Here is an 18469-nt window from a genome sequence, read left to right on the forward strand (position 1 = left end):
ACACACAAGATTCCAAAGCACATAAGCCAGGAGCCCATCGATAGCTTGGCAGCCAGCAGGATTAATATGGAAAATACCAGAGGGACCTGCTTAGTATTTCAATCCACCAACATTTAAAAAAAATGAATAGAGCGGTTTGAGTTCACTTCCTGTGTTACAGTTAGTAGGACCACTCCTGCACCTCAGTTGTTTTCTTTATTGCTGTTTCCATGTACCTGCTTAAAAGTGTTCATGTTTAAAATGAGCTGGTTCCAAATAGTACAAGATATAGATCTGGAACGAAAACAAAGGACTACAAAAAACACTAAATAAAAGTAATAATAAAGCATCTTTTAAACTGTACCTTTGGTCAATGTATTTCAAGACACAGCGTAGTGCATTAATCTTACGCTAAAATACAGTACACAGCACTCATACATGGCTAGGGTTATAGAGCTACAGTATTATAGGGAGCGGGTAGGCCCAAGCTTGCATGCGTAACAAGCTGCTGCTGGTCTGCAATAACCTCGACAGCAGCTGAGGGGAAGTCCCCGGGGTTCTCCTCAGCGTTCCTTTTCTCAGAAATAAATATGTTCTCATATTGAGCTCACCCAAAGGGCTGTTTTCATGGTGATAATGTCATTTGATGATAATTTTATAAAAAAAAAAAAAAAAGTTGTTCTACAGGACAGGATTTCTTAATGAAAATGATTTAATTCCTGACAAGCTTTGGGATATTTTGTAGATCAAAACTTTAATACAGTCAAAGAAACCCTTTTAAAATTCTGAACAGGTTGAAATGTGTTTGCTTTTATTTCAACCCTATAAACAGTTAAGGCTTAAGGCAACAAATTATGGTTAAATACTTATATAAGTACGCAGATCATCATATAATGGTTATTGGGAACCTTAATAACCGCTATACCATCTACGTGCCAGTGACTGGTGTGAATGATTTTAAAATTGACTAGATAGTTGTGCTAGACTATATATATATATATATATATATATATATATATATATATATATATATATATATATATATATATATATATATATATATATATATATATCTTTGCTTAAACCTTTATTAAATACTATATACTTACATATCTACTGTTAACTGATAAATTAATTACAAATGTGAAATAGTTTATATGATTTTACCAATCATTGCAAAATAACACATTTTACTCCTTTACCTTAAAATATATAGCATACAGCACTGCACAGTACTGTAATACCACAGATTGAGGTATTACAACTAGTGCATGTTCTATGAAAACAGTGCAGAAGCTGGCTGTTCTGATTACAGAGGTCTTCGGATAATCACGGTTTAGTTTTACTATACTCCAGGATTTTATTTTTGCATCAGCGGTACCTGCATTGATTTAAACTTCTAATTCTTACAATATGTATGAATGTAGATTTACTTTGCTTATAAGCCATGCTGCATAGCATCTGCAGACCGTATAATAAAACAGCTAAACTGACAATCGCCTCTGAAAAATATTCCTGTCTGCATCTCTCTGCTAGTTCAATTTCAAACCACAGGCTGACATTAAAATATATTTATTTGTATTTTCTGCAGCAGAAATAGATGTCTGTGTGCCTTAATTATATAGTAACATTCATCAGTAAGGACTCTTACCTTCGTTTGTGGTTGATTAAAACACACAGCAAAGCACCAGGAATAGATGTTAAAGGGGAAAAAAGAAATTGAGAAAATAGGCAAAAGATGTTAACAAGCAAGACGAGTCCCAGGTGCAGTAGTACCCTGAATGTTATCCATTTAATACCAACGCAGGTATTTAGCAATTGCAGTAATCCTTGCTTTAAGGGAACTTGTATAGTTCTGTCAGCTTCAATTTCACTGCCACCTCTGTATTCAGTATTGAGGCCACCATCTGCAGGCCCAAAGGTATCATCCAAGCCACACTTACATTTTCTCCTATACGAACGTGCTGTAACCTAAGCTATGAAAGCTCGGATGCAACATGATGCAATTCATTGCATTTGATTTGATTAACAATAAAAACAGTAAATTAGAACAGTTTAAAAGAAAACTAAAATAAATGACTCATCAGTGAAATTCTTTCAGCCTTGCCCCTTCAGTTGTAAGGCCACATTTTATTGGCCCTGAAGTGAGTATAGTTAACATACTCTTCCCTGTCATTAAATATAGCTCTCAAACATGCAGTTTGGAAAGAAACATGTTATTGTAAATGTCATATCTGGTACAACACAAAGTACAGGAAATCTCTGTTTGATAGCCATGCTCTCAGACAGTGTTGCACTTGCCAGTTCACCTGTAGGGTGTTCCCACCCTTTCAACAGCTTCCATGCTCCCAATAACCAACCAACTGCTTCCCTTACTGACCGACATATTTTCAGCCAGTAATATGCTTTGACCCAGAAGACATCACTGAGGTGCAGACCCAGGAAGTACACGTGTAACAGTTTTCATGAGAGTAAGGAATGGAAACTAAGAACTTTCTTTAACCTAAAGTAATGAAAGATATCATGTTTATAAAGAAAATGCATATTAGCTATAATGTGTTTCTTCTAAAACTGCACATTTGAGCTCTATGGTGTAAAGCTGATAGAAATGCAAAATAGGTATGATTTACAGAATGAGTTTGTTAGCTACAACCAGCTTAATAGCAAGGTTTCTCTGTACTCTGCAAGCAAACACATTCTACAGTCAATTGATAGCACCTTGTGGCACCAGAAGGAATTCCTGACTACTGTGACTAATTTTATGACACAGATAATATACAGAATTTGGCCAAATCTTGTTGGCAGCTGAAGTAAGTTTCCAGTCCCGAGGACAAAGATTCCAGCATTCGCTCTAAATTACCAGTAGCTGAAACGGCTCTTGTGTCGATCCACACAAGCAATCGGCCTTGAAAATACTGCCAGTTAAAGAAGCGTGACAGGGAAAACAAAACTCAAAGAGCATTGAGCAGAATTTGAATTGGAAATATTATCTGAAATCTTTATATACAGATAAACGTGGCTCAAGATTAGAACAAGCCGTCCTTTGTAGAAAAGCAATTCCCCCAAATCTGAAACAAAACGTATCTTTGTTACTGAAAAAGATCTCCTACTGTACATAAACTTTCCCCACAAAAAAAAAAAAAAACATATTCTGTAATAGCCTTTTTAATCAGTAATCATTCTATATAATTGCTAGCAGGGAGTGGGTACAGTAAAACCCAATGAATTATGACCTGGTGATATTTCGGGCACATTTATCACATCAACCATAAAAACTCAGGTTAGTTAATACAAAATGAGGGCCATCAGGATAATTGAAAAGGAGATCACATGACCTAAAGTACACATCTACAGCAGTGGCCCTCAAATACTGTACAAATGTGAAATACAATACAAATCACTGGTGTTTTTTTTTTTTTTTCTTTTCTCTTATTAGCACTAGTAATACTGCCACTGTCCAACTTTTCTTCTGGCAAAGATTTTCTGGTTCTGGTTATTTTTACTTCAATCTGGAATAAGCAGATATCCCAAAGATGACAAACGATTCTCTGCACAATGCAAATATCAGTAATAATTAAAGCAGGACTAAGTACAGCTATAGAGTGGTGTTATGTAATAATGCAAGCAGGGTTAATGTACAGCCACAGTAGATCATTAAAAATCAACCCTATTCAGGAGTGAGAATTTTAAAGCACTTGTTGAGATTCTATTAAAGTAATTGTAGCTAACATAATAATTCCATAAATCATACCTGTTTTGCACTTTCATTTGATACATTTATTTTAAATGTGCACTTTTTAAATACTGTAAACACATGTACTAGGTACTACTTTATGTGAAAGGAAGGTCTCAGTTTATATGCCTAATTCTCCTAATTCTTTTTGCCTCAACAGAGTCTTTTGGGTTAAAGTATTTTACTGGCTGTAAGCATGTCAGTCAACAAGGGAAGCAGCTGGTTGGTTTATGACTGGACAGAAGCCATTGAAGGGGAGGGGCTGATTTAACACTCCAAGTGAATTGACCAAACAAGTGTAACACTAACTGAAAGAATGACTTGCAAACAGATGTTTTTATCCAAGTGTAGTACCGAAAAAATCCAAACATGAACGATCAAAATTAAGAAAGCAAAAATAGTTGAGTGTGCTTTCAGCACTGCATTTGTTCTTCTGTGTAGATATTGCGATAGCCCCTAACGAATTCACTCCAATGGGAAAACGGGCAAATGTGTGTCTTTTCGTTCACAGTATAATCGTAAATCTTGAAAAACTACTCGCTTCTAAATCTTTTTTAGTAATTTTTGTATTACTTTAGTATAAATACATGTTAATTTGGATTCATATGTTGTTTTTTTCTGACTATGTGAACGAAAAGACACACATTTGCCCATTTTCCCATTGGAAATAGTAATACTTTGAAAAATCACTGTCCTGGTCAAAAAAGCAAAGTTTGTGGGGAATAATAGCCATTGTCTATACTTTTGAGGCATAAGCAATTACGAAGCAATTAAAAAAAGCATGGTAAACAATGGTAAACTGTGATAAATGCACAGTATAAGAATGGGAAATCATGGGGAAAACTGTAAAATTCAAAGACATATTTCATCACAAACTAATAACTGAAAAAGTGATTGTTAGGAATAACTCAAACCAATCACTACAATCCCCAGGTGCTCCTGTTTCTAATCATCGTGTCAAGTGATGAGAGAACTCTACCCTGGGGATCAGCAACAGCCTTGTCATTTGGAGCCTGTTTTTTACATTTCATTAATGTTTGTTGTTTTGGTTTTTTTTTTTGTTTTCTTTTCTTTAATCTGTACTCAGTAAAACTGGGCCTCAGTTGTCAAATAAGATGAAACACTGAAAATAAGTGGAATTCCATTTGAGCACACAACACAAAACAGCAAAAATCACTTCCAGAAACTTCAGAAAAAAGCAAAGAAATTAAATGAAATTAAAACATACAATAGTGCAATGAGTCACTAAAACACTGCTTTCTGAAATTAATTTTAGTCAACATGCTCTAGCAATTAGTGAAATTCATACTGCACATCTACTAATTGTGTGCCACAGCTTTGCAGTTTTCCCAGGCACTGTGCATTTACCACAGTTTGGCATTGTTTACCAAGGTTTTTAGTATACTTTATCATACCACTGTGCACTTCACAATGCTTAGATATTGTTTTATTACAATTTCCCATGCTTGTATTATGGTCAACTTTTCTAACAGGTGTTTGTGAGATTGCATGCAGCCCAAGTCTAATGTGAATATCTGGTTGTTAAACACAAGAGAATCATAGAATGCAGCTAATATCCAAACATGTTCAGCCTCTCAGTTTGAAGACAGTCGTCTGCAGAGACAACACTTTTAAAGAAATACTTTGGGGTGTAGATTTGAGCAATTTATTTACTGTAACGACAAGCCACAGCTGGGTTTTTTAGAGCATTTTACAGCACTCGGGGGTCATCCTGGATTGCATGAGCCACTCATGTCGTTATCCTGGGATTACACCTAAAAATAAATGGCTGATGCAATCCAGAATGATGTAAAATGTTCTAATGTCAGTTAAGTAAATCAACCCCTCAGTTGCTCGGGTTTTACCTTTTGGAATAATGTAAAGGCTGTTAAAGCTAAGAACATGTCTGCTTGGCCTTTGTAAAGCACTCCACTGCAGTTCAAAGGGGATCACATTTTAGTGTAAAATGTAACACGACGGGGAACCAAGTGGTGCAGCAGGCTCATTCATGTGACTCCTATACATTTCACATTTAGAAGCCTGGGTTCAACTCTAGCTCAGGTGAGAAGTAATCTCAGTTTATTCCACCACAATGATCAGTCTGCTTGGGAGAGGCCCAGTGAATGGCAGACAGGCAAGGGGTGTTTAGGGCAGGATTGAGGGGCGTTCACCACTACAGGAGGTTCTAATGGCTCCTGCCTGCCTGTAGCCAATGCCATTGTTCCCTACAATAAAAATTAAATAGTAACAAAATATGTAACATGATTGTGGAACACTGCAGCTTTAATTGAGAAGTTGTTAAAAACATACCACATACTGCTTTACTGTGAAGAGGTACTGCTCTTACAGTATAATAAGAAGGAGCGACGCAGTCTGCGGTCCCTCTGCGAGATCTGGTGCCACAGTGTCCGCACAATAAATGTTACAGCCCTGACGGGAAACAAACAGGCCAAGCTTCTTGAGCTCTTGCCCATTTGGCTTCAGTTGGCAGACAGTTTGTTTAAGGAAAAACAAAAAACAAAAAAAAACAAGCCTGTCCATGGTATGCAAAGAAAACAGATTAATCTAATAAGGAGTAACAAGCAGGCAGTTGATAAAACTGGGTAAACTTGTAACTTGTAAATTTTGCGTAATTCCTCCAGATGACTCCGTAACCTATAAATGCTCAGTAATTGCTGCTGGTGAGGTTACAGCATAATGAATCCCCCCCCATACAGTAAAGTGTACTAAATAGCTAAGGAAATAAAGCTAACGTCTAGCTGGCTCAAAGCCAAACTCATTTGTAACAGTGGGTGAATCCAACAGGGTAGATGCAGCAAGTTTACTAAAATGACATGACCCTCTCTGTCTCAAGAGTAATGCACTGTAGAGTAAAAAGGGAAACGCAAAGAAGCCAAATAAACAAACCTAGATCTAATCACAATAAAAACATGACAAAATATTAAGTTGCACCCTTAGACAGATGCTGTACATTCAGGTAGTCTGCTATACTTGTAATTCCCATTGACAGGTCAGGATGGGTCTAGGGCGTCAGTCACAGTTCATTCATTAGAGGAAGCCGCTGTCCACCCCTTCAAGCCCATTAACCAACCGGCTGCGTCACTGAATGACTGACATGATTTCAGCCAGTAACATGCTTTGACCCCAAAGGCTTGCAGAGGTGTAACCTAGGAAGTGGAAGACTACCTGAAAGTAAGAGCCCTTCAAAGGAACACTCATCTTCTCAGAATTGAACTGCTCTTCCTTGAAACTATAAATGTTTTTATAATTTTAAAATCTGCTTCAAAATAAGAAGTACTTGAAAGTATTTGAAGTTAGAATACCAAAATCTGAAGGGACAGGAAAAGCAAAGCTCTAAACTTAATGAGTCACAAGAAATACAATTACAACTTATGCATTTTTATTTCAAAACTAACTAGTGATACTTTCTTCTTGCAGTCAAAGGAAGACTAAATATACTAGAATATGCAAAGAAATCACAATGAAGCACATTTAGAAACACACACCCACCAGGTGAGCTCTGATATCTCGTTGGAGCCATTACATTTGAAAAGACCTAATTTATTTAAGACATCCCCTTTGAAACCAGAGTGAATGTGAAGTCTGTGAAAGGGAGCTGTAAAGGGGTGTTAGCTGGCAGGCAGCGTAAAACCAGCTCCACTGAGAGAAAAGATTCAGTCACCATTTCACAAAGCAAACGTGAGGCCCCTGTCCTAAATCAACACTTTAAAGAACACAGTTTTGTGCGTAATAATAAAAAGGTTGACTGAGCTGGCTGGGGCAACTTCCATTCCAAAAAATCTGAATGTTCCCATCTGTAAAAGGTACTACCGGATTATCAGCACTCCAAATCTCTTAAAAGTGAAGTAACACGATACGGTCATTTTGAAATGATCACACCAAGAAAAACATCTCTACCCAATTAATGACAAAGTGTTCACCGATTGCAGCAGGACCTTTTCTGCTCTGAGTAAATGCTCAGACCTCAGATAAGGTTACCAGGCTCTGTTTGGACAGATGTCTCAAGTGACCTTTAAACCTTGAACCATATCCCAATTATTGCCATTGCACTCGCTCAAGACCCCAGCTTCCTTCCAGAGCAAGCAATACTGGAAACTGTGGTGTGGAACCTGTGTGGGATCACTGGGTTATTGTGAATGTGTGAAACTCACCTAGTGTTTCATGCTGAGAGATTTGTCTTGACTAAGGGATCTAATTTAAAAGCACAGAATCTTTTTTTTTTTTTTTTTTTTTTTTAATATATATTCCTAGTGTTTCAGATGGTACTACTTAACCCAGTAGACTATTCTGTGCATTTAGAATCTTTCACCAAAACATCATGTCTGGGCAAAGTTTTAATTAAGATCGGAAAAGCACTGCACTGCAATGCACCCTTATTTTCCCAAACTCTCCTGCTCATTTGCAATGCCCTTCATCACACAGATCACGAGTACCTCAACCTACTGACCCGCTGAGGTCCTCTGATTCTGGCCTGCTTGTTATCCCCAAGTAAAAGTGCACCACAGTTGGAGAACATTCGCATAGCTTCATGACTCCGACTCTCAAACTCTCTCCCAGCTTTGGTGCGTGATGCTTCCGTCGCTCGCTTTAAATCAACTCTCAAGACCCACTTGTTCTCTCTTGTTTTACATGCTCTTTAAGCCTGATATCTGTTATTAGCTGTTGTGTCGTTGCTACTTTTTCTTTCTTTCTCGCATCCACAATTCTTTTTACATCCTAGCCTTGTATTTCATGTATTATGCTTTTTTTTTTTTTTTTTTATTGTATCTTGTAAAAGCGCTTTGTGATGGTGTTTTGCAATGAAATGTTTTGCAACAGAAGCAAAGACACCAGTGCAAGCTCTCCCTAGGACTGCACTACTTCCACATGCTGTACAGGTATACAAATACAAAATACATTGCTAACAGAAGAGTTCCCTTAGCTAAAAGCAAATCTAAAAGTTAAATAAACACATCTTAAAACTTGTGCCCTCGCGCCCCTGCCCTGCACATGTACTTTGAAATGTCCCTGGTTGCCTGTTTCGTGCTTAAAGTATGTACCACTATCACAAAAGGGGGGTGAAATTAGAATTCAAATAAACAAATATAGCCACAACCCTCACCAGGAGAAGAGGATTGATAATGGATGGATGGATAAACAGCTATATTAATGCAATTTACATAATGAGACTACAATTAAAATTTAAAGCTGAATTTCAGGCAATACGATTTAAAAAAAACAAAACAATTTTATGTATTTTGTTCGTTCAACTGCTAGATATATTCCACCCCCCTCCCTGCTGTTGATAAAATAAAACATTCCACTTCTGCACATGTACAGTGAAAACTCAACAGAGTAGAACAGTCAAAATGGAGCCGTTTCTGAAACTGCAACGAAAGGAGCCTGAGCAAGAAAACGAATGCAGTGATGCTTACACGAGTACCAGTGCCAAAAGTACCACCTGTGCAAACGAGCAGCCATCCTCAGTGAAGGTACCAAAATCAAAATCTCAAATACGATGCCGAGTACATTCAGTTCGGGTTTTCTTGCACTACAAAGACAAACGGCCTTGATTACCCACAATGTATGATGTGCTGCGAAATCCTGTCTAATGAATGCCTCAAGCCATCAAAGCTGAAAAGGCATTTACAACAAAAACACCCAAATGAAGCTGGGAAATCTATTGATTTTTTTTTTTTAAAAGAAAGGAATCCCACATTTTAAAACAAGTGAGTACTTTTATGCAGCATGTTACTCTTCCAGAGAGGGCCTTAAAAGGCGTCTTTTCTGGCCTCATACCATGCTGCTTGCACAAAAAAAAAATGCATACAATTGGGGAAGAGTTCATTTTGCCAGCGACTGTTGATACTGCTCGTGAAATACTGGGTGTGGAAGCAGCCAAAAAATTGAAGTAGCGCCACTGTCAAACAACACTGTGCCGAAGGATATGTGAAATGGCAGAAGATGTTCAGAATTCTGCTCAACTTTTGGATAGGTTGCATGCTAACCCGTACTTTGCCTTGCAGTTAGATGAAAGTACAGATTGCAAATGCTGCACAGCTACTCATATATGTTAGGTTTATAGAAGGGGGGGGGATTTGTCGAAGAATTCCTTTTCTGTAAAGATTTACCAGGGAGAACTGGTGATGAAATACTCAGAGTGCTAGATAGAAATATCCAAGAAAATTCAATAGACTGGTCTCGATGTGTGGGAGTGTGCACTAACGGTGCGGCTGCTATGACAGGAAAACGTAATGGTGTTGTAGCTTTTAAAAAGACAAAATTTCCAAATGCCGTTGCAAGTCTCTAAATGACCTTGCATGCTTCACCGAGAAGCACTTGTTGCCAAACCTATGGATGATGAGTTTAACCAGCTGCTGAAGTGATAAAAATAATGATTGCTTCTCTTTGTAGTGAAATGGGTGCAAGCCACGAGCACTTACTGCTCCACTCTACGCTGGTTGTCAAAGGGAGGTAGTCATGCAACAAGTGTTTGAACTTCGACATGAGCTGAAACAGTTCTTATCAACAGAGAATAGACAACTCACAAGTTGTTTTGAAAATCCTACATGGATTCTGAAACTAGTGTACTTGTTGGATATACAGTACTGTGCAAAAGTTTTAGGCAGGTGTGAAAAAATTCTGTAAAGTAAGAATACTTTCAAAAATAGACATGTTAATAGATTATATTTGTCAATTAACTAAATGCAAAATGAGTGAACAGAAGAAAAATCTACATCAAATCAATATTTGGTGTGACCACCCTTTGCCTTCAAAACAGCATCAGTTCTTCTAGGTACACTGGCACAAAGTCAGGGATTTAGCAGGCATATAGTCAGGTGTATGATTAAACAATTATACCAAACAGGTGCTAATGACCATCAGTTCAATATGTAGGTTGAAACACAATCATTAACTGAAACAGAAATAGCTGTATAAAAGGAATAAAACTGGGTGAGGAACAGCCAAACTCAGCTAACAAGGTGAGGTTGCTGAAGACAGTTTACTGTCAAAAAAGTCATACACCATGGCAAGACTGAGCACAGCAACACAAGGTAAAGTTATACTGCATCAGCAAGGTCTCTCCCAGGCAGAAATTTCAAGGCAGACAGGGGTTTCCAGATGTGCTGTCCAAGCTCTTTTGAAGAAGCACAAAGAAACAGGCAACGTTGAGGACTGTAGACGCAGTGGTCGGCCAAGGAAACTTACTGCAGATGAAAGACACATCATGCTTACTTCCCTTCGCAATCGGAAGATGTCCAGCAATGCCATCAGCTCAGAATTGGCAGAAAACAGTGGGACCCTGGTACACCCATCTACTGTCCAGAGAAGTCTGGTCAGAAGTGGCCTTCATGGAAGATTGCGGCCAAAAAGCCATACCTCCGACATGGAAACAAGGCCAAGCGACTCAACTATGCACGAAAACACAGGAACTGGGGTGCAGAAAAATGGCAGGAGGTGCTCTGGACTGATGAGTCAAAATGTGAAATATTTGGCTGCAGCAGAAGGCAGTTTGTTGGCCGAAGGGCTGGACAGTGGTACACGAATGAATGTCTGCCGGCAACAGTGAACCATGGTGGACGTTCCCTGCAAGTTTGGGGCTGCATTTCTGCAAATGGAGTTGGGGATTTGTTCAGAATTAATGGTCTCCTCAATGCTGAGACGTACAGGCAGATACTTATCCATCATGCAATACCATCAGGGAGGCATCTGACTGGCCCCAAATTTATTCTGCAGCATGACAACGACCCCAAACATACAGCGAAAGTCATTAAGAACTATCTTCAGCGTAAAGAAGAACAAGGAGTCCTGGAAGTGATGGTATGGCCCCCACAGAGCCCTGATCTCAACATCATCGAGTCTGTCTGGGACTACATGAAGAGAGAGAAGCAACTGAGGCTGCCTAAATCCACAGAAGAACTGTGGTTAGTTCTCCAAGATGTTTGGGCCAACCTACCTGCAGAGTTCCTTCAAAAACTGTGTGCAAGTGTACCTAGTAGAATTGATGCTGCTTTAAAGGCAAAGGGTGGTCACATCAAATATGGATTTGATGTAGATTTTCCTTCTGTTCACTCACTTTGCATTCAGATAATTGATAAATATAATCTATTAACATGTCTATTTTTGATAGCATTCTACTTTACAGCACTTTTTCACACCTGCCTAAAACTTTTGCACAGTTAAATGCTCTGAATCAAAGAATCCAAGGCTGTGACGTAAATGTATTAAATATGAAGACAAAGTTAAGAGCATTCACTAAAAAATTGCTATCTGGGAAAATAAAATTAATTTAGGAGTGACAGAAATGTTTCCACTTTTACATGAAGAACTTCAATCTTTCAGCATGACCACTAGCAGCATCGTGCCACTCATCATCTCTCATTTGATTAATCTGCAACAGTACTTTAGTGAATACTTTCCAGAGCTCGAAAACAAACATTTGAATTGGTTCCGAAATCCTTTTGATTCTGAAATCGATACAAACCTGGACCTGAAATCCTAAATTGATTGAACTGTCAAACTATGGGACTTTAAAGACGAAATTCTCTGCTGTTCCGCTTCCACAGATGAGTACCCTGTTAGCGAAAAAGCTTTAAGAACTATTTTAACCTTCGCTACAACATATGTGTGAGACTGGGTTTTCACACTGACAGCACTGAAGGCAAAGCACAGAGCACGTCTGCATGTGGACAGTGACATGTAAATATCATTGATTGGAATGAAACTGCACTTTAATGAGCTGTGCAGGAATTATCAAGCGCACCCATCCCATTAGGCATGCAGATCCCAGAGTACTTTGTAAGTAGTATTATTTACTTAAATGTATTTTTATCCTCGTACCTTTTTGTTTTATCATTTAATTTGTTGTTTGCAATGAGTAAGGTGATCTGCTCGGCATCTACAAGAAAAAATGTTGGCACCACTACTGGTCTGTCTTTATGCTACCATATGTCTCTTTTTCTCACGCAGTGACATAATGAGTGGCAAAGTGTTTGTAGTGATGTTGTTACCCTTGCAATGTATATGTAGTACATTATATTTAAGTTTAAAAAAAAAAAAAAGTAAGCTGCAATGGTTAAAAGGTGTCTACAGCTAAATTAATGATAAAAGATAGTTAGTCTGGTAGTAACTAAATAATAATAATAATAGTATAGATTCATTGGGTGGGGGGCCTCAGCCAGGATTCGGAATGTTGTGGGGGGTCTTGAGCTGAGAAAGTTTGGGAACCCCTGGCCTAGACAATTAACACAATAGATCATGGTCCTATACAGATGCTCAGAATGAGCTGGAGGGGTTAGTGACACCTGTGTGCAGTCAACAATTGCGACTGTTTAAAACATGCTTCCAAAAGTACTTAACAAACTGAAGCAATTGTAAGCAAGTTGCCCGAAGCTTTAATATGCCTAATTAGAATATTTTGTATCCCTCATTTGCACCCCTCCACCCTGTTTTTGCGAATTTCTGCAGGAACACCCAGAATTGCATATTAACTTAAGGCTAAAGCGCAATAAGATTGGCTCTTACTGATGCCAGTGTAAAGGACATCATCTGCAGACCTAAAAGGTTAATCACATACAATTTGTGTGCATTGTAGCACTGTAATTTGATACCAAATGTGAAAATCAATGTAAAATATTTTAAATAAACACAATAGTATATAAAAAAAGATGTAAATATAAAAAGATGACAATACTTAAAATCAGGTCTGCTTTTACTCAGAAAACAGTTTAAAAACTGAAAAATAACAATTTTTCACAGGTTTAAATGTTTAACTAGTTAAATGATACAGCAGATATTTTAAGAACTCTCTTTTACGGTCTTTTAAAAAATATGAACAACACACTAAAATACAGGGTTTTACAAAATACAGGGCTTGAATATATTAAACAAAATGAGCTTAAACAAATGCTCCTGAACAAACAGTCCTTAATGTTTTGTGAATAGGGCCCATGGGGTGTATGTTAATGATTTTAATGATCTAAAACAGTGACAGATCATTTATAACTTCATTGTATTGCTGTTGGTGATTTCCCCCAAGACTCATGTATTGACCTTTTTAAAACATTACCACGTAAGAATACAGTGAAATGAGGTATAATGTAAAATCAGGTTTAGAAATGTGAGGGTGTCAGTATTTCAGTATACCGGTACATACTGTGTACACACAGGTAGAAGCAGGGACGGTATTTCTATATACCGGTACATACTGTATACACACAGGTAGAAGCAGGGACGGTATTTCTATATACCGGTACATACTGTATACACACAGGTAGAAGCAGGGACAGTATTTCTATATACCGGTACATACTGTATACACACAGGTAGAAGCAGGGACAGTATTTCTATAAACCGGTACACACTGTATACACACAGGTAGCATGGACAGGCCTGTATATCGCAGCTCACAGACAGACGGAGTAACAAGGAGGGAAGCTTGAGAGAAGAGATGAGGAATGATGCAGGATTGGTACATAGTGCCTTTAAAGCCTTTGAAACCACTTCCAATAGCAACTGTGTTTTGCTACTGCTTTGTTGTGAAGATGTTATGGACCCTTTCCTGTTTGCTTTTGTTTATTAACTGCAATGTAGAAGTTTAAACCACAGCACTGCTTCTGGCACCTAATCTCTTCCTGTGCTGTAAGTCACATGGTCTGGTTGCTGCTGGACTATTTGGACAGGCACTCCAATGTGTTCAAACTACTTCCTGTGCAGTATTGAAGAAGCAGCTTTCAATCTATAGTGCTGTCATTTGAAAAATGACATATAGGAGGCAGTGTGGTCCAGTGGTTAAAGTCGAGGGTTTGTAACTAGAAGGTCATCGGTTCAAATCCCACCCCTGCCACTGACTGACTCACTGTGTGACCCTGAGCAAGTCAATTAACCTCCTTGTGCTCCATCCTGCGGATGAGATGTTAAATCAGTGTCCTATTGTAAGCTACTCTGCATATAATGCACAGTTCACAGCCTAGCTCTGTAAATCGCTTTGTGATGGTGGTCCACTATGAAAGGTGCTACATAAAAATAAAGATATTATTATTTATTATTAACCGATTTGACAGCCTTGGCTAAGACTCAAATAAATAAACAAAAGTGAAACAAGCTATTGTATAAATAAAAATATAAACCATGATAAAGTTTGATGTTAAGGAAGGAAGGAATTATGAAGTAAAAAGCAGCAACGCATGCAGTACACTGTACCTGCGATTCAGAGCATTCCGAGGGGGTGTCCTTATGTATGGCCGTCTGATATTTGGCGTACAGTGCAGCAGACTGGCTGTATGTTGCAGTGAATTCGGGATCATCAAAGCAGACAGGCACTAACCTCACCTTTAGATCAGCAGAAGATTCAACAATGTTTGAGAAGATTAGGATGATAATGCAAAAGAACCTTAGCACATTAGCTACTTACAAACACTCGGGTTTCAGTCAATACAGGGCTGGCATAAAGGTGCTTGGGGTATATCATTTACACCACGCAACTTTATACTAGTCGTGCACTAGAGGACACTGAAGGTGAGGCTAGAGCAATGTCTCCCCATTCACCTCAAAGCCAAGCTCTACCAGTATGCCATTCCAGGAGCGAATAGAAAACAAGAGACACCCTGGCTAACCATTAAAGACAAGTGCAATGCACAAAGCATATCAGTGCTGTTGCAGTACCTTTACTGAACAATAGCTCACAAATGCAAATGACTGTCTGGGATTTCTACTGGTTCCTACAAATTGCTTCAATGGTTAATACAAAGTGCAGTACACTGAAATGTACAGCTTTATGGTATTGTCTGTGCCAGATACACAAAATAAATTCCATGTAGGATTTCAATCAAAGCCAAACTAATATTCAGAAACCATGCAGTTTAACTCCACTTTGCTTAAACAACGCTCCTCCATTTGTGAGCAACACAAACTAAAATTGGCCATTCACGTAAAAGGAAAGCACATTTGAAGGAAGAAAATTAAGTCGAGTAAACTAATACTTGTCTAGTGCCTTCTTTAGTGTAACTACTGTCAGGACCCCTGTCTATGGTATTTTGTGTGTTTAAACAGGTTCCTATTACTACTTCAAAAGGTTTGGGGAGCAAGTTTGGACAATTCATTTTGTACAATGAAGGCTGAGTGTTTCAAAATAAATTATCCCAACATCCCGTATTTAAACAATGTGGCTTTAGACAGTGAAATGTCTGTTCACTTGCCTTTGTTACTAAACACACAAAATATCTTACACGTAGCAGATTAAGTCTTCTGAAAATGTACTCAGCATAAAAAGTGTCCTTTTAATTAATGTTGTGCCAGGTTTAGTTTGAAAGGTTTGGGGAATGACTACCCAAGGTAAATTAAACCAGTTTTGTAATTGCGGCACCTGCTGTAACTCATTACATTGCTGCGTTGAACTTGCAGGATGATAATTAACTGTTAATTCCCCTCCACCCAAGCCCCTGAAAATAACCCTGCCATTCCCCTCCACCCAACCCCCTGAAAATAGCCATGCCATTCCCCTCCAACCCACCCCCTAAAAATAACCCTGTCATTCCCGTCTACCCCCTTGAATATAACCCTGCCATTCCCCTCAACCCACCCCAGTGAAAATAACCCTGCCATTCCTCTCCACCCCACCCCCTGAAAATAACCCTGCCATTCCTCTCCACCCCACCCCCTGAAAATAACCCTGCCATTCCTCTCCACCCCACCCCCTGAAAATAACCCTGCCATTCCTCTCCACCCCACCACCATGAAAATAACCCTGCCATAACGTCCAGCCCCTTGAAAATAACCTGGGCCCGACACTCCAGCGAGCAGGGTGTAGGATGAAGGGGAGATGGAGATGGAGGGGTAGGGGGTGTCTGACCTGGCTCTCGGATGGTTTGTCAGGCGGGTCCTTGTGGACAGTCATCTGGTATCGTTTATAGACCTGGTAAGACTCGTGGAAAGTGGCTTTGAACTGGGAGCTTGGTGGAGACGACCGTACTAGCCTCACCTTCAGGAGAAGTTAAGATAAAGACCGTTGTGTTACAGTCATCAATGTTATGTAACAATACTGTATTGCAGGCTAGAGGGGTTAATTGTTAAAGATGAATCAATTAAATGTGAGAGGTCAACCGATTAAAAAAAAATATCTTAAAAGAGTTTGAATAAAATATCTTGAAAAAAACCCTACCTCTACATTATATTGTATGTTTAAACATATGTACTACTCTTTTTTTTCAAAGGCCTGGTGGTGGTACTCTCTCTAACCCATGCTAAAAGTACTATCTAGGTGTTTATTGTAAAATATAAATCAGAATACAATAAACACAAGCAGCACTCGCATGTGTGTGTTCCTCTTGGAGCTGATGGTACCCATACCCCTCTGCTGCTGCAGGTAGTATCAGACGGGTGGTTGTTTAATTCATTAGAGTGAAAGGGTGGCCAGAAAGCTTCAAGCTTACAGGTAAAACTACCTTAGCGGGTGTAAACAAACTGGCAAGCAAACCTTATATGCATCTGTTTCATCAGAAACAAACTGGTTTCTGATGAAACAGAAGCATATAAGGCTACTCTAGTAACAGTGCTTCCCAGCTCTTATTTTACTGCATGCATGAGGCAGTCTAAAACAAACAATGCGATGTAATAATGTGTGATTCATTAGTCAAGTAATCTAATCAAATTGAACGATTAAACCCCCTAGTGCAAAACAGTTTTAAAATGCTTCTCAAAACACTTGTCCCATTATTGTAGAATGGTTCACCAAAATCAACACTAGTTACAGCTGGCCAAATGTCAGTTAACTGGTTTATTGTTTTGAATGGAGTTCTCTTTCCTAGATCTCTACACAGGGCTGTAATGAGAAGATTTGAAACAGTACATGTTTTAATGTTTCATTATAATAAACTCAAGTACCTGATACAACTTGTTACTTTTATAAGAATTATTATTAACAACTAATACATAATTTCTGGAGACTTTCTGGAAAAACCTTTTGGTCTCACAGATATCCATCCCTGAAATGCATTATTATTATTATTATTATTAATGCAATTTTAAATGTCACTACATTGTATGAGGTAAATACTTACACAAATAAGAATAATCATCATCCTGTTTCATATACAGTATATCCATCCTTGCAGTAAAAATGTATTTCCAGACCAGTGTTTTGCTATAAATGCATTTCCAGAGCAGTGTTTTGTTATAAATACATTTCCAGAGCAGTGTTTTGTTATAGCTCTGGTGTTTGAATCTGGGCGTGTGAAGAGTGCTGTCATGCTGCCCCTTGGTGGTTTTACATGCATACTACACGGAAACTACATTAAAAACACCATCACAATGACAGTGAGTAATACCAATAATTAAACTCTGATGTCATTTCTATTTCAAACAAATCAGAACTAGTTTCCTCTAACTTTACACTAGTATGTATAGTTTTAAAACAGTATTTGTAACTTACGTCTCACTAAAACAACATGTGTTTGGTGTCTTTCCTATTTTCATTGAATATCTGTGTTTTCTGTGTAGAGGTGGATCTGATGATGTACACTACACCTCAAACCAGTGGTCCTCAAAGTAATTTTGGCACCGGCATAAGGCAACAGCATTACTAGGCTGTTTGCGGGCACGCTGACTATTGCTTAGGTTCTTATCTTACACACTGCCTTCTCGACAAATATACTTTTTTTTTTTTTTAAATAGTTTTAGTGAGGTTATTCTTTAAATAGCTTACATAAATACGCAATGCAAATATTTTTAAATCGCATGTTTACACAGATAACCATGAAT

The 18469-nt window shown here is 38.4% G+C and overlaps 1 protein-coding gene across 4 annotated transcripts in view; it reads right to left on the bottom strand.

Annotated features, from left to right (window-relative positions):
• LOC121325603 (arginyl-tRNA--protein transferase 1) overlaps positions 1-18469 on the bottom strand; it is a 189102-nt gene that overhangs the window by 121410 nt on the left and 49223 nt on the right. For 3 of the 4 annotated variants that reach the window (XM_041268409.1, XM_041268407.1, XM_041268410.1), the window contains one exon: positions 14915-15043. In XM_041268409.1, coding sequence (XP_041124343.1) covers positions 14915-15043 — 129 coding nt within the window. Of the gene's footprint in view, positions 1-14914; positions 15044-16562; positions 16692-18469 lie in introns of all 4 variants that reach the window. The other variant, XM_041268408.1, reaches the window with a different exon arrangement.

Source organism: Polyodon spathula, chromosome 13 (assembly GCF_017654505.1).
Source record: "Polyodon spathula isolate WHYD16114869_AA chromosome 13, ASM1765450v1, whole genome shotgun sequence".
Classification (NCBI taxonomy): domain Eukaryota; kingdom Metazoa; phylum Chordata; class Actinopteri; order Acipenseriformes; family Polyodontidae; genus Polyodon; species Polyodon spathula.